General features: G+C 36.0%; 1 protein-coding gene across 7 annotated transcripts in view; it reads right to left on the bottom strand.

The window, feature by feature from the left end:
* Positions 1-27,918, bottom strand: part of MYO3B (myosin IIIB) — a 197,044-nt gene that overhangs the window by 79,357 nt on the left and 89,769 nt on the right. For all 7 annotated transcript variants that reach the window (XM_085584410.1, XM_085584406.1, XM_085584405.1 and 4 more), the window contains 13 exons: positions 25,505-25,601; positions 24,497-24,613; positions 23,542-23,646; positions 21,350-21,433; positions 20,490-20,692; positions 20,030-20,128; positions 19,319-19,433; positions 18,822-18,948; positions 18,468-18,678; positions 17,249-17,396; positions 16,859-17,012; positions 14,368-14,456; positions 12,775-12,904 (listed from right to left, as the gene is read on the bottom strand). In XM_085584410.1, coding sequence (XP_085440536.1) covers positions 12,775-12,904; positions 14,368-14,456; positions 16,859-17,012; positions 17,249-17,396; positions 18,468-18,678; positions 18,822-18,948; positions 19,319-19,433; positions 20,030-20,128; positions 20,490-20,692; positions 21,350-21,433; positions 23,542-23,646; positions 24,497-24,613; positions 25,505-25,601 — 1,679 coding nt within the window. The remainder of the gene's footprint in view (positions 1-12,774; positions 12,905-14,367; positions 14,457-16,858; positions 17,013-17,248; positions 17,397-18,467; positions 18,679-18,821; positions 18,949-19,318; positions 19,434-20,029; positions 20,129-20,489; positions 20,693-21,349; positions 21,434-23,541; positions 23,647-24,496; positions 24,614-25,504; positions 25,602-27,918) is intronic.

Below are 27,918 nucleotides of genomic sequence, written 5' to 3'. Positions count from 1 at the left end.
ACACCTTTCAGAACCAGAACACATAAATAAGTGTCTATTTTAATTTAAATGTAAATAAAGTGTTAACACTTCTTTCAGATGCTAAATGACTTGTTTGCATCAACTACAGTGTTTAGCTGTTAGCTTTACAGAAAGGCAGTAACTCTAAACAGTCTTCAGAGTTTTCCTAAACTGTGCATTACATAACTAGTAAGGAGGCACGATGGGAAAAACGAAAATCAAGAACACCAAATCGCCTGTAAAGAAACCCAAATGATGGTAATAATTCCTTAAGAGAGAAGAGCAAATCCAGTGTCCACTGTAACACTGAAAGGAACTTTTGCTCTTACTTTCCTCTGAATAAGAAAAATACCAAACCCCCAAAAATAATCTGGAGGCCAGCACTCAAACACAGCACTCTTCATTCCAACATTCTGAATTCATTTAAAGAAGCATTTATCTTCTAAGCTGCTGGCACTGGTATTGACCTAATACTGCAAACCTGGCATGTTATTTCCAGATCTAACATCATATGTTCCCTGACAGTTTAAATCATGGTCAGAACACAAGGTATGTCCACTATATTGGAAGGGGCTTTAGGCTATTATACTGTGCATGTTATATTATATTGTGTATGAGAACCACAACTGTTTGGGAAATCTTGAATATCGATGCACATGCATGGTACATACTGTAAATACATGTATCTCTCAGAAGTTAAAATGAGGACTTCAATGAACAAGTAGATGGTGAAATAATTTTTCTCCCAGTTGCAATTTTGCTACTTTTGTATGTTAGAAATTACTCTTTTGGGACTTTTTTGGCTAAAATAGCTTGGAAAGTTTGTTTTTGGCAAAGTTTCAGATTAGCAAGTCTAAAGCTTAAAAGCCTTACACTGAAGAACTGATAACACATGATAAAAGAGGAGAGCTGGGAGAAGAAAGGACTTTGAATCAGACTGTTTAAAATTACTAAAATTTTGTTTCATTTTGTAACAACTTAAAAAACTCTAATAATGAAATAAAATTTAGAATGGTTCTACAGCTACTCAAGGTTCACCACACTCACTGCTGGCATTAGATTTCTAGGGTTTATAATTAATAACCCTGAGTTCTGCCTTAGTTCCTCATGCAAAACTAAAACTAAACATTTCTGATCTGGTAAGCCAAGCAAATAAATAAACCTTTTAATTAATCACAATAAAAAATAACGAACAAAAACCAACAAAACAAAACAAAACCCCAAGGAAAAAAAAAAAAACCCAAAGTGTTCAGTGTCCACCTAAAAAAAGAAACGCTTTACCTATCATGCCTTTGTTCAGTAGTTACTTCCTTCTAGGAATGGATTCTTACCAGTGCTTATTTCATGTGTCAAGTGAATTTCTATGCAATTACTTGTAGCATTACATTGGATCCATGGAAAAAATATTACTAGGATTTTCTTTTTCAGCTGAAACACAAAATGATACTTCAATAAAAATTTCTGAATTACTTATCTCGTGTAGCTCATGCTCAGGAAAAATAACTACCAATCTTTAACATATCTAACCCATTAAAACTAATGAACAGAATTAATGTGGTTTGAAAATTAGTCTACATAATAAGAAATGTTTCACCCAGGGTGTTCACAGTCAGTAAAATTTGGTACCCATCCCTGCATTTGATTTTCATTTACAAAGTAATGTATACCTTAACACATCAAAAATAATTAAATGTTAATCCACTTTGTGGAAAGCATCCATATTTAAAGAACAAATATTTATAGATAATAACATGGGTAGCTCAAACTGTCGTGGGTTCCTTGAAAGGTTAAACTGGTGAAAGGGTGAAAGATTGCACTGTGCTTTTTAGAAATCCAGCTTCACACCAATTATATAGTCAAAACTTTAGACAAAATACAAATTACATCCCTGCAGACCAAATGCTACCTACATTAAATCCAAGTAATATAAAATCCTCTCAAAATTGTCTTATGTTTTGGGGATTTTGGTTTGGTTTTTTGTTTTTTGGTGGTTTGTTTTTGTTTTGTTTTGTTGGGTTTTTTTTTTTTGGTTTTTTTTTTTTGGTCTGTTTGTTTTGGGTTTTTTTTGAAGGAGGGGAAAGAAAGTTAATGGTTAAAGTTAGGATTAATCTTTTAAGCATGTCCATGTTTAATTTTACTCACATGCACTTCAGTTCAATAGGACTGCTCATCTGAACAATTAAGGCTCCTACCTATGCACCTGGCTCAGAGACTAAGGTCTCTGGGATTCATTGTAACAATGGAGGAGTCAGTCAGACCTAATGTTTCTCTTTTTTTCATCAGTTCAATAAAGTTAAGAATTAAGTTAAAGCATTCTCTTTAATGATTTAAGAAGTTTTAGACATTAAAGTTTGTGAAATGGTCTTAAGAGTTTTCAAGAGAAAAAGAAGTAGCAGCACAAAATCTATGTGCTCCCTGGCTAAGCTCAGTGCCAATGCTCAGAAAACCTCCCTTTGTCTTGAAGCCATTTAGAAGATCTCACATCTCTGCAAAAATTTTCTTCACTGATGCCTCATTTCAGCTAGGTGAGAAAGACCATATTATCAAAGAACAGCATCTCTTCTATTGTGCAAAATCAAGCAGGAGCAGTTTGAAAGTCTTTACATCACACACAAAAAAGAAATGTGTTTTTTTTTTCTTTTTCAAGTTGAACTTTGCAAGTGGTCTCCAGATCTCAAAAAGGACTAGTCAGCATTTCTGACTGCTCATTTGCATTCTTGGTAGTTACTCACTGCGCGATCTGGCTGAATTAATGATTTGTCCGGCTGGTGACTTTATGTACTAATTAGGAAAAGTACACACTCTGGCTGGATGTTCTGATGTTACCTATGGTTTGTGCTTCATTTATTCTTAGGTGATGGGTTCTGTAAGCAGTACCAAGCAAATATTAGCAATATCAGCACTGTATTTATAATCTCATTTTGGTTATGCCTGCAATAGATCACTCCTCCCAAAGTAAGAGCATGCCAGGTAAGAAATATGTTAAGCTTTGAAACAATGTTCGGTTTGTGAAGTGCAAATGACTTACCAAGAAAAAGCCTAATGAAAATGTCACCTTACTGTACATGTTGTACCAGGGATATTACCATTATATAGAGGGCCAGAAAAAGCTCTTTCCTTACTCTCATATATTATATTTTAATAATTTCTTTCATGCTTCTAGTTCAGATAGAGAGGGGTTACTACAAACACTATTTAGATACAGTATAATATGGTCAGAAATGCTACAATGCATTCATATTTCATTGATGTTACTTCTAATCACAGCTAAGCACTCACACTTCAGAAGAGGTACAGGGCCAGACAATGTCTTTGACATACACAGACTCTTCTCTGTCTTTCCTTCCAGTACATTTTATCTGGCCAAAGGAAGTCGACTGCTTATCTCCATAATGCATTTTTATCTTCTGCTACTGTAAGACTAAGCTTTTAGCTCAACTACAAATGAATACATGTACTTTTTTTATTGGGTACTAATTTGAATCTGTCTATCAAAACTCTGTTCTTTTGAGTCATTGAGAGTCATTGAAGTAATTTAAGCTAATCTTGTGCAATAAAAAAGCTAAGAATCCAATTTTCTCATATACTACACATTTTACACAAGAATGTATTTATAAAAATACTGTCTTGTAGAGCACAACTACCAATACATATAGATCTCAACTACTTCTTCTTCTCAAAAGACAATTACTTTACTTTCTATTAAAAATAAACCAAATAAATAGTGTTTCCAAAATCAGATACATATTACCAAACAGAATCTAATCAACATAAAAGCTTAGTAATAGTGAAGCCACCTGGGAATAATCTAATTGTGAATATTTGCTTCAGGAGAAAAAATATGAATGCTTTTGGTGCAGATTATTTGAAATGAAAAATCTATAATGAACTGAGGAATTCTGATACTGATTCTCAATTAGATGAAGGATTTCTTTAGTCTTTTTAGCATGAAGTAGACACCAATCATATTTACAGATAACTAAAAACTTTACATTGCTAGACTGGGATTGGAGAACCTGAGTATAAGCTCAGTGCTGTTATGCTTTCTGTTGCATACGTTGCAGGCACTTCACTGGTCACTTCCCGATTACGAAGGAACACACTGGCAAATACACAGCACCATGTCTAGAGCAACAAAGAAAACTTTGCTTGTAAACATCAACACTGCCATGTTATTGTTTTAATTTTAGTAAGCTTCTTGTAGAATGGAAGGGAACAGAGACACTGACAGCAGCTGAGACAAAATGAAAGTCAAACTGCCTACTGTATTCCGTACATATCTACATACATAGTATCTACACATAATATAGATCTGTGGCGTATGATGTCAGTAAGAAAGGTCTTAACTTTTATCCTTACCTACTAAAGAAGAACAAATTATGGTACTAATTAAACTAGTTCATAGTGCTGCCCAAGGTATTTTTCTAACATAACCTTGAGTACTAACTGCTGCTTTAAGCAACATGCCAAATTTTCAAGCTAAACTGAACCAAATGTTTATTCATCTACTAGACTAGGAGTATGTTCACAGAAATACAGACCTTTCTGAATTATCATGGACACAGTATGTGGTCATAGGACATTACAAGCAAACCTTACGTGATTCTCATAGTCCTAGGACATAACCAAACTTACAGACAGTAGGCAAAACACATATGGTATAGCCTGACAACATGATAAAGTTCCTGGGCACAGGTCAAGGGATGATCATGTGATTCTAGAAAACAGAGTGGCAGAGCAGGGACTAGACTGCTATCTGGCCACAGCCAGGAGGGCATAGGTTGGGCATCTCTGTCCAGACACAGGACTAAGGATAGGAGTGGCACACTAAGTACAGTGAGTGCTAACTATATGAAGCTGCACCTAGACAAAAATAGAAAACACTTTAAAAATTTGGAAAAAGTTCTTGTATAAACAATACTGAGATTTTCTACTGCTTCATGTTCACCATTTTCTTTAGTTAGGTCTGTAACCTGGCTAGCTGGAGACCCAAACCAACAGGTTGGCTGAAAAGAGGCTGGGCACAGCCTGATCCAGTCAGCCTTCCAGCTGCTGCATTACGGAACCAATGGGCTCTGCTTTTTATGATTTATATGTTGTCAGAAGACATGGGCCATTTCTTTCAGACATGGTCCTTAGCAATTTCCTTACATATCTCTTGTAGTGTACAGTTTGATGCTATTGTATGTAATCAGCTCAGTACAACAAACCTTGAATTCTCTGGGGAACAGCAGACAGGACAGAACACTGCTGTTGTCAGGACAGTACCTCTCCATCAATACAAGGTTTTCTGCTGCTCCAGCACATTGCCCAGTTATCTGTACCACATCTCTGAGATTAGAAAAAAAAAACTACAGAAGTGAATTTTCTGTGAAACTTTATTGTTGAGGAATTCTTCACTGATTTTAAGCATTGGTCAAAATAACCTTGTCCTACTTACATCTACTCAGGCTGGACAAGTTTATTTTTTCTTCCAGAGGTATGTGGAAGAATAATTCTAAAACCATATACAGGCTGGAAATAGTTACCCTATGCTCTGATTCAGCTCTAGTCTCACTCACTGTTTTATGTAGTTGATATATTTTCTCTTGCACATTATGCAAGAAATTTCCCCCTCAAATCATATATGCTTTTCTGGATAAAGTATGATTATAAAGAACATGATAGTTATCTCATTGTTCTATCTATAAAGCTTCATAGTGCTCAGTTTAACTTGAGGCCAAAGTACAAAGTAAGTTTCTACAACAACAATAAATAAACAGGAAATCCGGGAGAAGTCAAGAACTGTGATTTCTAGCCCTTTGCTTGTATATCCAGAGTATGTTAATTCTCCATACAATGTTTAAAACTTTTAAAGTATATATTCAATCACTCAGGACCTGCTGCTGAATCTGCTCCATACATACAGTCTGGTCAAAATCCTACTAAATCCAGTGAAGATTCCCAGTGAATTCAGTGACAAAAATTCAGGTGTAATGATGCAATGGAAAACAAATGGAAAAAAATTATGGAACATTTTCTCTGACCTCACTATCACTATCACTATCCTCAGTCATCAAGATCCTAAGTCTAGACAGGCTAAAAAACTGTGTCAAAGCTTCAAGGCAAGAACTGTGTTTTTAAAAGTGTTAATTTAAAATGAAACAAGGTTACATAACTTTTATAAAAGTCCCAGACCTTCCCATTTCTGAAATCTAGGCATTATTGATGCTGACAGCTAATTTAATCAAGTCTCAAAGACTTCTCAACTGAACCACTGCTCCCCTAGATGTCAGCACTTCTGTGTATTATCACAGTTGAAACAAAATCAGTTACTTCTGTGGTAAAGCAAAACATTAATTATATTTGTATCTCCACTCTTAATGAAATAAATACTCATTCATACAAATATTCACAAACACATTTTCTTTGTCACACACTGTGACCTCCATCCAGGCAGCTCAATCAACTACTCCTGCATCAAGACAAGTCAGGTTGGAATATGGAAGACAAAGTCAAATAATAATAGATAATGCTGGTTCAGTAAAGTTCTGGCCTTTACAGCTTGCTGTAAGGTGAAGGAATAAAGAAAAATGATAAAACTACAAAACCATAGTAAGACTGCATGAAATACTCTGAAATTAATATACAAGCTCTAGCATAGAGATTTATTTTCCACCCACTACATTCATCCTTTAGATATATTAATCCCTTAATGCAATTATTTTGAAGGAGTGGGAAATATAAGCACACTCTTTGTTAAGGACACACTAAAAAACATCATGCAAATTCATATGAGTAAGATTATCTGAATATTCAAGAAATGTATCTGCTCTGAAAACTCACTAGGAAATTTAAAAATAATGCTCTTCTAGGATTTGATCTTCAGAGCTACTGAATGCTTCCAATGACATACTGAGCATCTGTGACACAGTCTGACCTTACAGCACACAGTGCCTATCGAAACTGTCAAGTAAACTACTCATTTAAACAATGGTATAATGTTCTCTGAATATTTCCCTATTTAAATTCTTTATATGGTGAACAGTGAAATCCTACAGTCTACTAATTAATATTAAAAACAAAAACATCTTTTATGTGATGTATTTTTTGTTTCCTCAATATCAATAGATTTTGAATTTAATTAGTATACAATGCGATGCTAAGATTAACTACTATACACTACTGGGAAATCATGTTCATTATACAATTGAGAAGTTAGGCCAGAAACATGAAAATTGGGTAAGGTATCTCTTCTGAGAAAAAGGTAAAGAAAAACTATTCTCAAGATTTGTTTTAGAGAGGTTAATCTATTATAAATTGAATCAGTAAATTAATTAAGATCTATTCTAAAATGTGTCCAAAAAAATCTATGCCCTCTTGCTCATTTTCAGTACAATATAATCTGTGAAGTCTCAGATTAAAAAGCAGCATAATTCTGTTTGGGTAACACCCTTTACCATATATTATTGTGGTAAATCTAATTTGACAATTCTCAGCTGTTGCGCTTACTGCCATGTGCAATTCCAGAGATTCACTGACACTATTTATAGGGAGTTATTCTCAACTGTAAATAATTGTTATGCTTTATATAATGCTTTAGCAGGACTGAGACCTTAACTTTGATCTGATAGATGGCCCTGTTTCTAGATGAGTTCCATTTTTATGGCTTTTTCAGAGCATGTTTTGGATCCTATTGCTAACAAGTTTTATGAATATCTGTACTGCATTTGTCCTATGATGCAAAACCTTAGGACATGAAGAAAAATAAACATTGAGCTGTAAAATGTTCAAGTGCACAACTCTAAAAAGTAATTCATCACTTTACCTCCCAAAATCAGTTAAGCTACCATTAATTGAGTTCACTGATATCCCACATCTGCAACCCAGTAAAGTTCATGACTGTTATGCTGCACAGCTGTGCTTTAAAACCTCTCTTTGCATACAACTCACTGGCAGCAGAGCAAAAACTATTTTTGCGTTTTTAACATAAAGACCAGTTAGAAGTATGAAAGCCTCCATGTCCTGAGTGAAATACACAGCTTCTATTAACTTTACCAAAATTCTTACAAAACATAAATTCTGATTAATTTTTAAGTAGAGATACTGTAATTACAATGACTTTGTTTCCAATTCATTTGACTTAAGAGTGCCTGATCTCATAAAAGTACCATTGTAAGATTTTATTGTGGAATAAATAAGTAAAATTAAAATGTATTTGAGCCTTTGGTTCTATTGTGAGGTATGGAATTAAGAGGAAAAAATACACTAAACCCAAATGGAAGCATGCGGCATTTCAGTGAATGACACACACCAAATGAAGAGACCTACATCTATTTGTTGCTAGAGGAAGGGCCTGTGCTCAATAGGAGTGCACAGTGACAAACATGACAGCTCAGACCTACTAGGTTCTACTGAAAACAGTTGCAAAGCACCTCTGATTTCAACTTGCCAAGATTACACTCCATGTATCTCTTTCCTTCAGTTTCTGACTCATCATGGGGAATCACATGCTATCACAGTTACACACAAGTTAAAGATAGTACTCAGTTACACACAAGTTGCACACAAGTTAAAGACAATGTTCTTGTCACCAAGAAGTGGTGAAAAGCAGTTCTCTAAAGCGATTTTGCAAAAGGCCATAGTTCTCTTGTTCTTTAGTGTGCATCAAGCTAACCTAAAACATTTTTTTCACATTCTCTCTTAGTACATGGTCCATTAGTTGTTTATTTTTGTTTGGTTTAGTAAACAAATATACACTATTTATAATTATTTTTTATCAAATGTTTGTAATCAAGATTAGAGACTCAAAGGCAGAAAGAACACAGACTAAAAAAATCAATATTGAGGAGGGGAAATGACCTTTAGACAGGTGAATTATAAACAGCTCATGTCTGGAAAAAAATTCTACTTTGGCCAAAAATATTACCTTGTTAGAACATGACTAGCCAAACCCTTCATCCTAGCTGTGAAAACTCTCATCCCAAATCTCTTCAATGAAGAATTATATTTATGCTTAAATATACAGACACCACATACAAGGAGTGTTTTTAAGCAATGATATATTGATACTCCATTACCCTAATCTGTGAGTAATACCGAATGCTATTAAAATTATTAGATATGATGTTACTGTAGTATGTCTTCTCTGGCTTGTATTTTTTCTGTTGCTTATATTTCTTCTCTGTAGCCAAGCAAAACCCCTATTGATCCTCAGAGCGAGGACAAGGATGTTTTGCAGTATCTCTACTCTTCTGGTGGGAAGGTTGGAGGATTTGCCTTTTCTCTCCCTGCAGAAGATAACTTGGTCAAAGTTCTAAATCTGTGAGTCATGGCAAGGACAAAAGTCTGCAGAGATTGTTTCAAAAGTTGAAGATCTTGTTATGATGCAGCTTTTCTAAGAAGATAAAAACCTTGCAGACTCAAAAACCCCCAGGGGTGCTTTGCCCAAGTAATACAACAGTACCACCCCTTATTAGTGATTCTGCAAAAATTATCGAGTATTAGGACAGTGAGCAAAATGGTCTGACTCCTCAATGGTGAATGTACCAAGGCTGTCCTTAATTTTTCCAACAAAAATCCTCTATTCAGGACTCTATTTTCTACTTCATGTGATTCCTCTTCTCTCTAATACTTTAGCAGCAACAGTTATAATCTAAACCCAGAGACAATCAGAAACATATTCTATCTAAATGGGAAAGTGCATATTCATCTACAGTAGTGGCAGCACAAGAAGCTGTGTCTATAGAAAAACGTGACATGGAAGCACGTGGGAGAACTATTAGGTTAAATCAGAATACATTCATTCAATTTTGAAGTATAAAGGCCCTAGAAAGTGCAGATTTCAAAACACACTAAACATTACTAGATTTCCACTGAAAGATTACAAAACAAGCTGTATATGCTACAAAATTAGTTCTAGAATGTTTAAATTCCAATGTCTCATATGACAGTGTCTCATATGTCTCATAGCTGCATACTCTATTAATGATAAATTACTATTACAGATGCATTTTTAATGTCCTGCTGTTAATTTCTGGCCCTTTAAACTGCACAGACTGCTACCGTGAAATAGAAGCATTTGTTGAGAGGGGATAAGTGTACTTGATAAATTACAAGGATTAATATGTTCTTAAATTAGTAAAAGAATGTAGCTATTTAGTATATATTTTCTTTATGCTGCTCAGTTTTTGACAGGGGAAGATATGACAGTTATATAAATATACTTCAAACAGAGGATCATGTCAGGGTGGGAAAGGCATCTTTTTGTTCTTATTGGTATTTAAAGAACTACATTTTCAGTCCTAGTCAGACCCACGATTCCAGTCTCGCATTCCCTCACGCCTCTGGGATAGCACCACCCAGTGGATGCGACACGTATGGGAGACCGCTGTTTGGCAAAACCCACCTACACTGCACATTCCAGAGATAGCTGCCAGTAGATGTGAGAATGTGCTGCCACTCATCTTCAAACAGAACACCACACATACTGTCAGAAAGGCCATTTCAAGCCAGGGTTAAAAGAGAAAGACAGAATATGGCTTCCATGTAAATTACTAACTTTTGCATTAGTCAGTAATTGACCAAAAGTTGTACCAATATTATGAAACTTAATCTGTATTTTTTCTGCTTTTCTTTAGGAATGAAGCACATGTTGAGTGGAGGGAAGAGGGCTGAGAAACAGGGACAGAGTACAATGGGACACATACACGTTCACTATTCTTCTGTTTACAAATGCATCTTTGTAGAAAGTTAAAAGAATAGCATTATCTTTCTTCACTGAGCAGACAAAGTAGCATTGCCAGCAATGCCTTCTGCTCTCAGCCAGACCTTTCATTTATCTTGCAAGCTGCCAAAACTAAACCTGGCAACAATCTGATTTTAGAACACAGAGGCCCCAACACAAGATGTGAATGTCAATTATATCAGACAGCTGGAAAAAAAGAGCAAAATCACAAAGGCTTTTTAAAAATAAAAATTACATAAGAGCTTTAAGCTGTTCTTATAACATCATGCACATGCACTATGATTTTTTCATCAGGATGTCCTGTACCAACTTGACAAATACCGAAAACACTTAACTTGCTGTGTGCTCTTCACAGAAAGGAAAATGGAGGGAGAAAGCATTCAGTTAATGTGAATAGGAAACAAGAATGTAAGAGACCTAAAAAAATTAGGTGAAATACACCAGCATGGTAACTGTACATTAACTGCAATGAGCAGTATCTCGTACTGAACCTTCTATGCATCTCAGGCAAAATACTCAAGATGAGTGCTGCTGCTACTGAAAATAACTCTATAAAGCCAGAAAAAGATGAATTTGTATGAAGGCATTAGCATTCTGATTTAAAAATAGCAATAAAATAAAAAGTATATTTGCAATAATTTGGACTGGTAACAGGACAAAGAACCCAAATGGTTTCATTCTGACAATAGCTCTAAGGTATAAAGCAGCTTGTCAAGAGGGGTGTGGAGGCACATTTGACCATGTGTGCGCTTTCTTTCTTGCTTTGCTTGATCAGAATCTCTTTTATCAATTTAACACAGACTCAAATGTAGAGTAGTTATAGACAGAAAGATCCTTTGCTCCCCACTTGGGCACAAACCAATCCTCCATCATAAACTATACTCTTTTCCATCTAAACTCCTTACAGCTAAAAGGAGAAGCAGATTCCACACTGGATCCCCACTTCTCAGGGACCTCTCAAAGTATAATTTGAGGCGAGGTAGTCGAAAGCCTTTCAATTACAGGAAAAATTACTCTGTAACAGAAATCTATCCTCTGTAGTATATAAACAAAACAGATATTATGATATCAATTTTACATGTATAAAAACAGCTCAATGTAATTTTTCCCCCATATGTTCTTTTTCTATACAGAAATGTCAAGAGAGGTTATATGCATCACCAGATGCTACAAATGGGTTACTGACAAGAAATTCAAGGCAGAGAGCTGCTGCACAGGCATAGAGTTGCACCTACAGCCAATATACAAAAAACCTATGCTGCATTATCTAATGCATCTACCAAGTATTTCTACCTAAACATACAACCTCATCTCCATATGTTAGCTCACAATAATTTTGCAATCTAGTACAATCCATTGTATTTAGATTTAGTATTACATATTTTTCCCACCCATTATGAAAGCGACGCTTTAAAAGTATCGAGAGAAGTATTCATTTGCTGGCTTGTTTGCATGGATACTGTAGAACTATCATTTGCATATGGTACTGGCATTCTGGCACCTATCTATGGAGTAATCAAACTTCATCTTGCTGTTTTATTTAGATACAGATCTGGCACTTTCATGTAAGTCAAAGTCTACAAGCTTTATATCAACAGAATCACTTCTAGCCTGTTAGTATATGGCTTTTGCAATTTTTAGGATACTATGTATTATATCAGTGCTTCTAAATAGTAGGATATTGCCTCCAAAACACCTTGATCTATATCACATGATTTATGAACTGTAAGTCATGGTACACAAGAATCTACCAACTGAGTACTGATCTTAATAAAGGACTAAGAACTAGAAACTCCCATATTTTTATCCTGCTCTGAGAATGAGCTCTTGCCTTACACATCTGATAATCCCCCTTTCTCTGGAGTCAGGGAAGAATCTTGCTGCACAAGATTCATGACAATAAATGAAATCTTAAAATCAGAGAAAAAACACTCTGGAAAGGAGATACGATAAAATTATTGAAAAAAAATGTCCAGAATCAAGTAAGAGTTTGAGAGGAACAGGCCGCTGAAGAAGTTGCAATGTTAGCAAAGCTGTGCAGAACATACCTGTTTTTGTTAATGGGCTAGAGAACAGCTGCTGAAGAAGCTTGTTCTCTGAAGTTCGTAAGACCACCACTATGTCAGCAGGAAGAGTGTCTCTGTTCTTCTCAAGGAATGCAGAGGCATCATATAATACCTAGTGTGGGAAAACAGAATCAGAAATTTTGACAAAAAGGGTTACTCAACGCCACAACATTCTTTAGAACATGAACACTCAGGATGACCAAGTACACAGCCAGCTTGGTCTGAAAAGCAAATGAATTACCTGCAAAGGTCTTAAAAGTGAACTAGAGCAGTGTGTTCAGAATGAAAACTGGCTATATAAATGCTATTGCATATCAAATTGGGTTAAATGGCTTAAATCCTGTTGTGCTATGCTTGGCCATGCCATTGCATGATGCAATACAACAAAGATACTTCATTAAAGCTTCAGTTGATCATTTACTTGTGATGTAAGAAATGGTTCTCAGGTGGTCACTTTCTGCATCAAACCTGTGATCTATAAGTAGACCTGATGGAGGAACAGTAGTAAGTTGGACACACTGTAGGTAATCAGCTTCTCATGGCACTGAAAATTGTATTAGGACAACAAAACATTCCTCTATTTCAATTATTTTAACCATTTCCAATAGAAATTAATGCCTGGATATTTGTATTAATATAAGAATTGGTTAATTTTTCATGTTGTTTAATTGCAATGATTTCCAGAGCTGTTTTATTATCACTAGCAATATTCCACTCTAGTCCAATTTCCCTGGAGTCCATTAATCATTAATTTACACAGAAATTGAATGTTCTCTGGCAATAGAAAACTGGCCAGTATTGTTTTTTGTACCATGTGGGTACAAAAAATTAACTAAAACTATGTGAATTTTAATAATTATTCTTAACAATACAGCCTGACCGAAGTTACTAGAATACATCTTAAAATTCTGGAGTTTTATAATGATCCAGAGGTGAGACTTAATTGCTAACTATATAAAACATGGCTATTTTGATTTTGTCTGTGAACAAATATTAGGTCCTGAGCAAGCAAAGCACATGTTATGGTGAAAACTGGACTGTTACTCCCCATATAAAATAATACGTGAATGTGAATCTCTGAGAACAAAAGGTACAAAGTTCAAGAAATCACCTCTACTAGCAAGTCCCAGTCTTTCCAATGCACTCTATAGGATTTCAAGTTCTGTTACACATACTGGTTTTCATTGCTTTTCATGCATATACTTTGCATGACACTCTGCAAGACAGTCACACAGCACTAGTGTGGCATTCACATGCTGTTACTAAGCACACAGCCTGCCCTGGCTCCATAGAGTCCCTCCTTTCAGTTGACTGTAGTACTGGCATTTCTGAGGCCAGGTTTCTTGCAGAAAAAAGATGCTTACTGTCTACAGAATCTGTGTAAGAATCCCAAGGATAGGCTCTGAAATGGACTGCTACACATGAAAGTTCCACTGTAGAGTCTGTGCTTGCATAAACTTTATCATTTTTTCTATTAAAATGAGGGGAAAAAACCATAAAACAGAAACTCTGGATAAAAACAAGTGATGACCATACCACTATTACTTGAACTAAGTAAAAATCACATGACCTTACCTTTCCAGCATAGTGCTGAATTCCAAATGACAGTTCCACTCCTTTTGGTCTCCAAAAGTATTTACATCGTAAGTTATCTTCAAACTTATCTAGACATTGAGAAAAGATGTTGATTTAAGTGACGGAATGATTAGCTACAATCTTCATCCTAATTAGCTTGCTAAATTGCTGCTCAAGAAGTCAGAACTGCTATAAATTCATATTATCAGATTGCCCAGAAATACCAAGCTGTCACATCTGAATGGAACAGTTCATTTTAAACTAGCCCAATAAGACTGTCTTTAAAAATCACTGTTTGTGGATGCCTTTGTACATGGAAAAATATTAAGTAGGAAGACCTAATGAGAAGATGTGGTGATTTCTCATATTTTGCAATGAATTTAATTATGTATATGCAGGGTTTGGGAAGAGTTTATTTTTATACATATATGCATTCAAAACTGTGCATATATCACAGTCACTTAAATGCCTGCTATTTGTATTTTCTCTGTCTTCCTTTCTGCATTCATTTAGTTTTATGCATCAGGTTTTAAGGACGTGTTTATGTGCTCAATCTGGAACTGTACCTTTGGACTTCTACAGAAAAACAGAAGCTTCTCTATAAAATCTCTTCTAAGGAGACCTTCTGTTTCCTGTGATTACCCCTAAAGAGCTGACAGAAGAAGGAACACAGGTTTCTAAGAAAAATGTCTTTTATGCCCTGTGATATTGTGTAGGCTCTTTAATATTTTGTAATGAAATTGGTGCTGTCTGTCCAACACTAAGGGCCCAGGTAGCAATTCCTGCTGAGCCAAGGAAACAACCCTGGAAAGAAGCAGGATCCAAAGGAACCCATGTTAGTAAGAACTAGTGTTTACACTGTGAAACTTGCTTTAGTATAACAGCAATTTATCTGAACAAGCAACTAGAGACCTGAGACCAGAATCAATTGAGAACATTCTCTATCATGCAGTGTATGTCAGAAAATATTATCAAAATATTTTTTCTAGTGTTAGAATACATTAATATTTTTGTTAGGTTTTTCATTCTATTACCACTTAGTCTATTACCACTTAATCAATTGAGCTTATTTAAAGCAAAAACAACTAAGTTTGGAATTTCTAGAGGCTGGGATGGAGTTGCCACTTTGCTGTCTGCCTGAGGGATCCTGCTGTGCTGTGTACGGATCAGCAGAAAGGCCGATCAGCACTGGACAAAGGGAAGTACCGCTGGAAGCAGAAGTTCAGTATTCACTCTTAACTGATTTACACAACCCTATATAGAGAGGCAGACAACTTTAGCACACAAAGAAGAAGTGCTGGAGGTCCACCCTGGAGCGTGCCCGCCTGTGCCGTTGCAGCGGCCGCTCCGAGTTCCCGCCGCAGCCGCCTCCCCGCCCAGCCCGCCGCCATCGCCCGTGAGGGAGACGCGGCCGAGCCCGCGCCACAGCGCCCCCTGCCGGGCCGGGGCAGGCAGCGCCCCTGCCGGCCGTGCCCGGAACTGCACCGAAGGGAAGCGCCCGCGGCCCCTGGGCCGGGCCGGGCCGGGCTGGGCTGGGCCGGGCCGGGTTCGCTTTGCTTTGGTGCTGCTGCCATTGCTGTTGGTTGCTTGTCTTGTTAAATACATCTACATGTGTATATATATTAATAAAGAACTATTACTCCTTTCCCCATATCTTTGCCTGAAAGCCCCTTTTAATTTCAAAGTTATAATAATAATTCAAAGAGTAAGAGGTCATATTTTCTATTCCAAAGGAGGTCCCTGCCTTCCTTGGCAGACACCTGTGTCTCAAACCAAGACAAGGAGCAGAATGAAACCACAGTACTCATTCTGTCTGTGACCTGAATTCTAGTTTCAGCTCAGCCTAGTCTGTACATGTGTTGTGCAATTTAACTGGAAATTGATGTTTCTCTTGAACAGTTTGGGTCTCTGCAGCACATTCCATTGAAGGAAATTGAACTCTGTTTCATATCACAGGGGAAAATGCAGCTCTAGTAAATAAACCACAACAAAACAGCTTTAAACATGGCATGTGCTGCATATTTAAAACTGGCACCAAAATTTGTCAAAATATATGTAAAATATGCATGAAGAAAAGGAAATACTCAGCCAGATTGCACACCAGAAATAGCACACGCTTCCTATTTCTTATGAGATAATCTGGAGTCAAGTAATATTTTCTAATTGAATAAGCATAGGCCTAGGAGCCTGGGAGGTCTAAATTTTACTTTCAACACTAACATACATGGACAAGACACAGGATATTTCCTTGTAACATGGAGAAAACAATAAACTCTTGCCACCTGATACTTATGACAACTTTTCCAATTTGAAAAGGATAGAAAACATGTAAACAGAGAAAAATGATGAAACACAATGAAAAATATACTTAGATTATCAAATGAAATGACAGAGCCTCAGGATAACTAGGGTGGGAAAATTCAAGTAAAGGTGACACTGCACTTATATTTGTCATTTCCCAGATCTTTCCCAGAGTTTTACTTGCACATACCAACTAAAGTTAGGTCTGTTGCCTGAGGAAATCGACTTTCTTCATCTAGCAGAGACAGGAGACCCATGGGTTTCTGAAGGAACATATCTAGAAGTGGACGGTTGTCCTCATACTCCACTGTAGTGGCATCAATTCCCTCACTCTGGTATTCCATCTACAAAAGTCACCAGCACAGTTTTAATACCAAAACAGTAAAAGCAACAGCATCATCAGGGCATTTATGGTGTACAGCAATGCTCTATAGGTCTCAACCACATTATTTATAAAATGTCAACAGAACTATGTTATTATCTCACATTTAAATCACATACTCATTTTTTAAAGTACTCCTGAATATTATTATAATGTAGGACACCTGATTCAGCTAGACCTCAACAGAGTTGAATTTACCTGCTCCAGTGCAAAGATATGCTGATTGAAATAAAACTGGATCTGTTCATTAGCAATATTTATGCACAGTTGTTCAAAAGAATTTCTTGCGAAGTTCTCAAATCCAAATATATCTAGTATTCCAACATTCATCCCACTTTCAGCACTGCTGCATGTGAAGATACAAACAAAATTCATTATGGGCAACACCAAGTTAAAATAAAAATAAACTTGCTAACTAATATTGCATAACTGATTCACTCTGCTGCAAAAATAAAGGAAGAAAAGTGTATCTGAACCTAAGACAACTTGTGCATTTGTTCAGCATTGCTAAGAGTTCTGTTTTCCACTTGCTTCTTGCAAATATCCATGAAGAAGGCAGGAAAATCATAGGTATAGAGTAGCAGACACTTAGCAGCCATATTGAAACAGGGGGTTTCAGTAGGCAGATCCCAAATAAAATCTACTGTCTGCTCCTCCAGGCAGCAGGTGTCAAGGTTTAATGGTACATTTTTGCTACACTCATTCAGAAGGGTAATTACCAAATCTGCTGCTACAAGCTACACTGTTAAAAGTCCATGTGCTAACTCAAGCACACTCAGTCACTGCCAGAACTGCATGTGAAATGGATGAGAATATGTCTATATGACATAGTGAAGTAGCAAGCAGAGATCTCAGATCAGAGGCACTTTCATATCACCTGAGAGGTTCCCCTGTTTCTAAAATGTCTACAGCTTCTTCAAATGATCAAACCAGCCAGATCAGTGCCTGGCAATGAAATTGTAAGGGTGCGCAATATAATGTTTCTGTAATAATAAAAAATAAAAGAATACTCACATCTGAAATAGCACAACAATAATCTGAAACTTGATTACTTCCTTACAAAAGCAGGGGGACTGTAAGGACTATATACCAATTTTTTTCAGTGTACTTCAATTATTTATCAGACTCTTGTACGATTTTCACGTTCACTACATAGGAAGCACCTTTCAAAAAAATTGTACAGCACTTCAACCACCCAATTTCCATTGACTTCAGTAGCTAAATTCTATTCAGCTCTTTGAAAATGATGGGCTTAATGTCCTGGAAACAGGATTCAGTATCACAGCATGAAAGGCATTTTCATGCCTTAGCCAAAATAAACACAGCACTTTTTCTGCAAAATCAGAAATATACAAATGGATTAACCCATCAGACGTATGCACAGTAAGTACACATGATTCAGTGATGTGTGACTTGCCATATATTTTTATCTGGCTGAAGCAGTGTATTAATACGATTCACGATCCAGCTGAAGAGCCGGCCATAAAGTGCTTTTGACATGGCATCCCGCACGTCCGCTGCTTTGTCCACGGTGTTCGTCCGGATAATTGTCTCACCCCGTGTTACAACACAATGGGAGGTTAGGGCTTCTTGAAGTTCTTCTGACCCAATGCTTAGTAGTGCAGCAGCTAAAAGACAGTGGAAAAAGACACAGAATTGTGATTATGCAGTTGAAATCACCAGCATTGACCAACTGCTACCATGAGCTAGAGCCTATCACGAATAGAGTCAAATTGCATATACAGAACTGACAATGTTAAAAAGTATATACCATTATCTAAGGCTTCTGGGTTAGGAACCTCACTTTTATCTGTTTGGTGCTGTGAAGAAATAGCAGCAAACTCAATATTTCCAGTATTTAAGATTCCAGTCAGTATTCTGTACACCGAATACACTTCCTATAAAAGATGACAAGAAGCATTTTTAAGGAATTCAGTTAGATACACACATCATATTTAGGCTATGAAAGAAAAACATGGGCACTGGAATGGATATTAAAGCTTGTAGCTTTCTCTGAGACCAAGTTCTACAAGTTCAAGTAAGCTTCTATTTACACAAGAAATAGTGTGACAGAATTGCTGGAGTACTAACTGGGACTTCAGTCTGGTCTTGCCTTCTGAGTGGGGGGTTATGCTTTCACAGTTCACTTCTGTCATAGCAGAGATTTTGTGGCTCACAAAATTTTGTACATCCACAAAATCAAAGGGCAGTACTGGAGGTGGTTTTCCTAAATAAGGTCAATAATGGTTTAGCAACTGAATCTCTTACCTCATCAGTAAATCCTATAATTCTAAAACAATGCTGAATTGCTTCAAATTGTCTTCCATAGGAATCTTTAGTAACAATATCATGCATTACTCTTCCAGTTTCATTATCAATATATCTAAACAGAGTGGGAGAAAGAAGGCATCACACTACCACATATGTCAATACAAGCTTCAGTGACTTAAATGCAAGCACCACAGTAACTGGAAAGAACATTTATCTCAATAACTTTCAATTATATAGTTTGATGCTAATTCATAACAAGCTTTTGTTTCTGTTGCATTAACATCTGCATTATTTTTTGTTAATATCAAATAATGTTACCAACATTTCACACACATCCCTTCACCCAGTACAAATCAGATGCACTGAAAGTACAACATAAATTAAAAACCTCGAAACCATATTCTGGGTTGTTCCTGAACCTGAAGCATTATGGTAAGAAATCATAAGGAGGGTTGTCTGCATTTGAAAGTATGACGAAATATCTAATGAGCTTGGTTTGTCCTCCTTCTGTTCTAATAGTTCAACTTCTCAAACAAATGCAAATAATTTAATGCCTTAGTGTCCATAGTCTTCCCACCTTGGGAGGATTAAAAAAGATCCTTAAGGAATGGAGAAGGATTAAGACAGATTTGAAGGCATCATATTGAAAGCAAGTGCTGATCAATGGCTAATTACAATGAGCAGTTAAAACAAGTAAGCAATAGTTACCTAGGAGGCTTTTTATCAGGAAGTCTATATTCAGAAAGTTTCTTCTGATGATAAAGACCAGCATAAATATAATAAAATATATGGAAATTTTTTTCTCCCCTGAAAAAAAAAGTATCCTTTTAAAGCAACTGTGTTTATCCTTGTGGCATCTTGTACAATGAATATAAAAGTAGTTCTCATAATGAGCTCACTGAAGCAAGGTAGCAAATATCCCACTTGTTTTAGTAGCATAGGATTAGCAGCTGTGAAACACAGAAAACCCAGTGAACACAACATTTCCCCAAAGAATTAAGTGGCTCTGGCTTCTACTCCAAAAGAACAGGACTATTCTTATTGTCATAGCACTGGTACTGGTATTTTAGCAGAAGACAGAAAAATATCTAAACCACAGAATTTTTGATAATTAAATCAAATCAAACAACTACATAAATGCTATAGAACAGACAATTAATATACCTACACAGCCTGTTTTATGACCCTTGATTTTTCAAGTAGATATTCAGAAATCTTTGCCCCCATTACAGCTCCTGTAGGTGTAAACATCATTTCCAGATATTTTCCAAAGCGACTTGAGTTGTCATTGATGGCAGTGCAGGCATTTCCAAATGCTTCAACCAGAGGATTCACCTGAAGAATTTTCTCACGCAAAGCACGGTTATTGGCCTTGACAGAAGAGATACAAATCAGAAGGATAATTAAAAGAATATAATGCTTACCCCCAGTCAAATTTTTGCTCCAGAAGAATTGTATGGAATAAGGTACTGTGCTGACCTTTCTATTTATACAATAAGAGGTCCAACAAACTGATATAATCTCCCACAGGTAGCAAAATACAGATTCTTCTTTCTCTGCAATTGTTCCACCTTTGACTTGTTTTATAATTAGTTAAGAATACCAAAACCACAGTGGACTAAAGATGCCTACTTAGGGTTAAGCTGACATGGTTAATTTTCCAATTATTTTGTGTTAATATCATTACTCATAACATTTAAATGTGTAAAAGCTTCTAAGATTAGAACCACAGTAATATTTTTCTTTCTTTATTGTATAAATAATGTTATATGTGATAAACACTGTACATACCTACAGGTACTGAACACATAATTTAGCACCTTCTCTTTAAAAAACTATTGACTGGCTTGGTGTGACTCACACTCTTGCATCTTAAGTCAATACTCTCACATGCATGATTACTATGTCCCTAAATCAAGTATGAAAATTCACATGAACAGCTTTAAGTATTAAAGATTAAATAAAGTGAACACTGGGGTAAGGTTGGGAGGATTTCTTAATAATTTTATGTAATTGGCTAGGAAATACCTTTCCCAAGAAGGTCAAATGTTGGACGATCAGATGGGCACTTTCTGTTTTTCCAGCACCACTTTCCCCACTGATGATAATGCACTGAACACACAAAAAAAATATTTAAGTGCATAGCTAACCATATGGTTGTTTTCTGCTATTACTACTCCTACCCATTATTTCATGTTTAGTACCAAAATTATAGAATACTTTAAGGGTCAACTCCCTTTTGAAAGGAGAGATCAGCAAAGGCTCACTGCAGTAATTTATTCCCTATATTACTAAAATGCATCTTGCAATGCCTGATCCCAAGGTGCATGTGTGAAGCAGTGACTGAATTTTGAAGAGCTAGAACACATAAACAAGTGACCATGTCTGAGCTCACTGCATTGACTTCATATGAATTAACCTGAATCACAGGGTATAGCTGTTTTTGACACACTGACCAAAAGATTGTTTTGAAAAACAATCTTAAATAATAGGTCCTGTATAGAGAGGCTATTCTGTAGGTGATGCTGATATTCAAGCCAGAACAGCAAACAAGCATATAAGCATTTCAGAAAAAGTGCATCTGATCACTGGGTGATTCTGAGAGGACATATCCACCTCCTTCCTGTGTCAGCAGTCCTTAACTCATAGTATTTTATAGGCTCTTCAAAAAGCTTCCAGACTCAAGACACTACTTAGAATGGTCTAAATAATTTTCCTTCTCTCTGCTGTTATGCTTTATGGGCAAAGTGGAAGTTGAAAACCAGTTCTCACCTGAACACTGAAGAATGCATCATAGAAAGTTTGAATTCTAACAGCATTTATTATTTACCCTTTTTTCCCCATGTATTCTACAGACCACCAGTACAAACATTATTCTACTTAAGGCACATTATCAACTCTCATATAATTAAAATATCAACATTGAGTACTTGCATAGATTCACAGGTTTTTATGCAAACATCCAAAAACTATTGGCATAATACTGTGAATACACAAGATTCTTGTCTGGGAAAAGATACAAGGTCCTAAAATACTTGATGCAATGCCCCTTCATATAGAACTGAGCTTTGCAAAAAGGTTTGAAAGATGCAGCAGTTATCTGGTGGTACCTTGTGGTGCCTGACAGCAGGTACAGGGACCAGCTCTATGTAATGTATGCAATATGACATTTGCAGCTCATTTATTTACTTCCTGACAGTTATTTTTGCTCCAGGAAATAGTATTACAGCAGTTACACTACCCAACTGTCCTAGGGTGACCAATATTTTTCCTCAGATAACAAATTCTCACATAAGTTACTCTAACATGAGTACTTGTCTTTTTTAGTGCCTCCGTCAGAGAACATGTAAGTCACTAAATAAGTATTAAACATCTCCCAGACCAGTGTACTTTCACATAATCAGTAAAACTCCTGTTTTCTTCCTCTTCAATATCCCTTTCATTTGTCTTATTTTTTGGCATTTTCTGATTTCAGGCTTTTTATTATTTTATTCTGGTTTTGTGACTTTAAGAGAATGCTTTCTGTTAATTATTATGTGATGTGTAAGGTAAAATCAGGAGGATTTTATGAACAAAAATAATTATCAGCCTTCAATATTCATGTACACACAGTACATCAAATTAGAAAGAGTATGAAGTTATAATCTTAAGAATGTAGTAAAATCTTCTACAACATGGTATTTTGTTTTCATTAAAATCACTGCTGTATAATTGGATTTGTGTCCTTACTACATTTATAATAGAACCATACTTGCTTTATTTTACTAAAAATTTTGCTAATGGTTCTTATTTTTTGTGACTTAGCATCTTTTTGCAATAGAAAAGTAGTTCAAACTCTGTTAATCTGCAATGGCATTGAGAACCCTCTATTTAACACAAGTATAAATTATTGAGATACCTAAGACAGACCTAGATTCAGAATATGCAGCAATACTTTGCTGCTGGAGTCAACAGCCAGGACATCATAGGTGTCCAGGAAACTATATTGGTCAGGTACCTCCATCATCTTATTTGACTTTTCAGTCCCTTTCATATCACTATGTCCTCCTTAGAACTCCCAAATCTGACCAGATCTCTAATCTGGTTTTGCTGATTTAGGAATAAAAGGCTTAAAGAAAAAATTTCCCAAAATACAGTATAACAGAACATTATTCACAGCCCTGTAGCACAGTGGCAGTATGATTAATACAAAAGCTAAACCAAAAGGAACAGATCCTTACCTGATCCTTGCTGAATGTAACCATGCTTTGGTAGGCAGCATCTGCAGAGGCAAATATGTGGGGGGGATTTGATGAACGCTTCACACCATGGTAAAGCTTGGAGAACTAAATTCAAAGAAATATACAGAATACTTAAAATACACAACTTAGCTACGTAATTAAGAACTGAGAAGAAGACAGTAACTATCATCTGTTCAACAGAAAAGTTGCCTGTTATACCACAGAACTTCCACTGAATCACCTGGAATGGGAGTGGTAATTCTTGGCACGGCTTAGTTTGCAGAACACAAATTACAACACCGAGAACGCACTCTGATGTTTTCCACACAAGACAATGAAGAGAACTGTATCACAAGGAAGAGAATTTCAAACACAAGCCTTCAATCAAGGAAACAACCAGTTCATACAAAAGAAACTTACAGTCATTCTGAATTCTGGCCCCCTATCTGAAGCCCTGATTTTGGCATCCATGAAGACTAAATTGTTTCTAGCTCCACCTCTCCTCCCATTTGTAAGAAATTAAACTGGCCTTTATGCTTACAGTATTTGATTAATTCGGTTCTTTTAAGGCAGAGCTGATGGCCCAGGACATATAATAAGTCTCAGTCAGAGCAACTCTTTGGCAAGCAAAAACCTCAGCATGAGAAGGTTCATATAACCATCATCTGTTTCCAAGAAGAAAGCCCTAAATGCTAGACAAGAGGCACAGCTGTGCCCAGGGTAATCTCTGTTCCTCCTTTGGAATTGTGCCTCCAAGAAGTGAATAAAATAAAATGAACCCAAATTTAACAAACAAAACAAAACAAAACAAAATTTTAGCTGTACTGTTCTGGAAAAAGAAAAGGCTGAGGTTTACTTTGTGCTCCCAACTTCCAGCATCACTTAAGTATTTTAGCTGGTGGTGTTAATCTAAAATGTAAATCAACTTCCATCTTCAGTTTGGAATCTCTCTTACCTGGGGAGAATAAATGCTGAGATTCTGGAAGGGGTTCAAGGCTATTAAAATGTCTCCAACGTAAGTATAAATCTGTAAGTCAGCATAACGTTTTTGCAGCTGATGGATAATTGTTTCCTGAGAAGATTACAGAAAGTTTGATAGTTATACAGTATTTTCCATTTAGGAAGATTTTTGTAAATATACTGAGAACATTGTTGAAGAAATACTTATTGTAAGTGTTTCTAATTATATTTTAAATGCCAACCCCACAAAATAAAATATTTTCCAAATTCTTTCTAATGTCATAAAACTAAGTTAAATGGCCACTCCTACACTCCTAATTGCAAATTAGAATATTTTCTTATATCAGCCTGAGAAGTAAATTGTCTGAAGAGAAAATGGTGGTAACATGTTATTGCTGCACTTCACAGTACATGTCCATTTAAATTTTTTCATTTGGCCATGAAACAAGGATAATCATTTTTCAAGGATTAAATTTTAAGTAGTGGTAAAAGATTGTTTAAACAGCACACTAGCTCAATTTAGTATTATGTATTTTTCTTGCTGGTGTGTAATTAAAGGCTTATCAACACAAAAATGTATAGATACTCTAAAATAGGTGATACAGTGAAATATGAAATTGATAGTTTTATCATTTTTTAGTCAGACGCAGTAGATAATACATTATCCTATTTAAATAGATTATTTTAGAAAAAAAATCACTTAAATCTACATCTTTATGACTAAACTTTGTATTTTAGGAAACTCACAAAAACAATTTAAACTAGCATCACTCATAATTAAGTTTTTCCACATAATAGTATTCACTGCTACTACTTTTATGCAACTATATAAATTAACAAAGTGAGTGCAGCAGATCAGTCATATGAGAACTCTTTTGCCTTGGAGGAACAAAAGATTGCAAGAAGGAAATATTCTCATTCTGCTAAGAGATACCTAAAAAGCAGAAACAGGCAAGAACGTGAAGAACAGTTGTCAGAAGCTGCTACTCAGACAATACAGTACCTCATTGAGAACTTCTAGATTTACCAGATCGTCATCTAGAGAGGACTTGTCAGCTCTGTCCACTTGGTAAGGTCTTCTAGTATGTATTCGTTCATGCCTGGAAGTTGTTAGTAGAGCACCAGTGTTATGCAAGTGTATTAGAGACAGCAAACACTAAGATGCAAAGGGAAGTCATGGGGGAATGTTTTTCTCATGTAGAAACACAGACATGCTCTCTGAAATGAGGAATTTTGCTTGTGGTATCCTTTTATAAAAGCAATAGATCAGCTTGCTGTCCGGTGTACTACTTGTTTTCTCTTTCACAATATATAACCCTATCTATTTATCAATGTTCAGCAAAAATTTACTACTTACAGACTTACTACTCCTCACTCACACTCAGTAAACTAAAAATTCCTCCTCTTTTCCCCTCCCTCCTTGCTCTAAGTTAATAAACTACCACTCAGTTTAATTAAATGCTACCCCCACATGCTCAGCCACAGTACTGTCATCTAAAGAAGATACAAGAAGTAGGAAGTAGGATAAAATCCTACTGTTACCTCGGTGTATGCCAAAGTGCCTCCTCAGATGACCCTAGATGTGGCCCAAAACAACATTTTTGAACCACAGCTGCCATCAGACTCTAAATTGTATGGGGATGTTCAGTCGGCTTGTCTCCAGAGATTTAAGCCACACAACATGCAGCAGAGACAAACTGTCACATAACCCCTTTATAATCAGATTATACTGGAGGAATCTTTGAAAATGTGGTATATATGTTTTTAAACAACACATCACATTGAAATGGGAACAAATTAAGAGGCTGTAACATGTCTTCCACAGAGGGTGTGAAATATGAATGCTGTAAGCACAACTAGGCTTTTCTTTACAACAAACATAATCAAAGCATAGTAGAAGGACACCCACCGAGATACAGTCTGCATCCTGCTGAGTAACATTTAGCATTGATCCTCAATGACAGTCCTTGACAGTCTGTTTTTGCATTGGTTGCCATGTAGAAAGTAAGAGCCACATAATCAAGCATCCCAAGACAAGGCTAAATACTATACCAAGCAGTAACAGAACAGCACTGTAACTTGGCAGGAAACCCTTGCTTATCTATAATGTTCAAGGTTAATATGAAGATGTAGCAGTTTCTTTAATCATATCTTATATGCTCTTGGAATCCTTTTTGAGGCATTTGCATTTTTCCTCTTTATGTAGACTTCTATATTTCAAGCTAATCAGATTTCATTGAGTAAAGAGAATGTTTTCATATCCAAGAACTATTACATCATCAGAAGAATTATTGCAAGGAAAGCCTCTAATAAAAAGGAAGGAGAAGAGTGTTAGCCATGAATACAGCTTCCCCGATAATCATGAATCACATTAAATGATAATTTTTCTTTGTCTATTTTTATTCATTTTCTTCATTTCCTTTTGGTTCCTCAATGAGTCCTAGAAAACACTAATGGTTTATTTGAATTGTAACTAAATAAAACCATGCAAACTGTTGTGTCAGCTAGGAAATAAAAGAGTGGAAAGACAGCAGGTTTTACTGACAGTCCCACTACATTTCCACAGACAATAGCTTGATGCTGTATGTATGAAGCAATGAAAGGAGGACACAAGAAGATAAACAAGAAGCTATGAAAGCAAAATTGTTATAGTGGGTATTACTTCCTGTGGGCAGCATGGTGACCATTTGAATTTGTTGAAAATTCCACTCAATTAAATCTCCCGTTTTCTGGTATTTGATTAGGTATTGGGTTGTGGGTTTGTTTTGGGTTGTTTTTGTTGTTGTTGTTGGGTTTTTTTTTGTTGTTTTTTTTTTTTTTTTTTTTAGTCAGCATATGCAAAAACATTACACTTTACTGACAAGCCAGATCCTCAAAGGAGTAAGAATGCATGATGTACTTCTACGGTTTTTAAGTGTTGTTTCCCTTTCAAACCAGAATTCAAGCTCTTATTTTACTGTATAGAAAAATACTGTTGTAAATAATGTAAATACTTTAGAGATAGGAGCACCCTTCAGTCTACAAATAAAGGAAATATTTTAACAGTTGCTTTATTTCATGAAGCTGTAACTAACAAAACAATGGCTAGACATTTTAGCTAACATAACTCATCTGTGATGCTTTTTCTTCCTGGAGCAAAACATCATAGTCATAATACTAAATTGCAACAAACTACAAGTAGGGACACATCTATCAGAGGTGCAAGGAGGAGGGGGAAGAGGGCACATTCAAACCTAAGCATGTCTAATTGAAGAATGGCTTTGTAAACTAATCTGTTATCTGATTGTGTATTAAACGCCTGCTGTTTGTTCACCTTAAATGAATCATTTTTTTAATTGGAAAGGGTCCCTTTTAAGCATATGTAAATAAATAAGGAAACTGGTCTTAGTTAAAGTAAGTAAAACATATATACCTTTG

Source organism: Lonchura striata, chromosome 7 (assembly GCF_050655825.1).
Source record: "Lonchura striata isolate lonStrDom1 chromosome 7, ASM5065582v1, whole genome shotgun sequence".
Taxonomy (NCBI): domain Eukaryota; kingdom Metazoa; phylum Chordata; class Aves; order Passeriformes; family Estrildidae; genus Lonchura; species Lonchura striata.
This window is presented reverse-complemented; position numbering and strand designations above follow the sequence as displayed.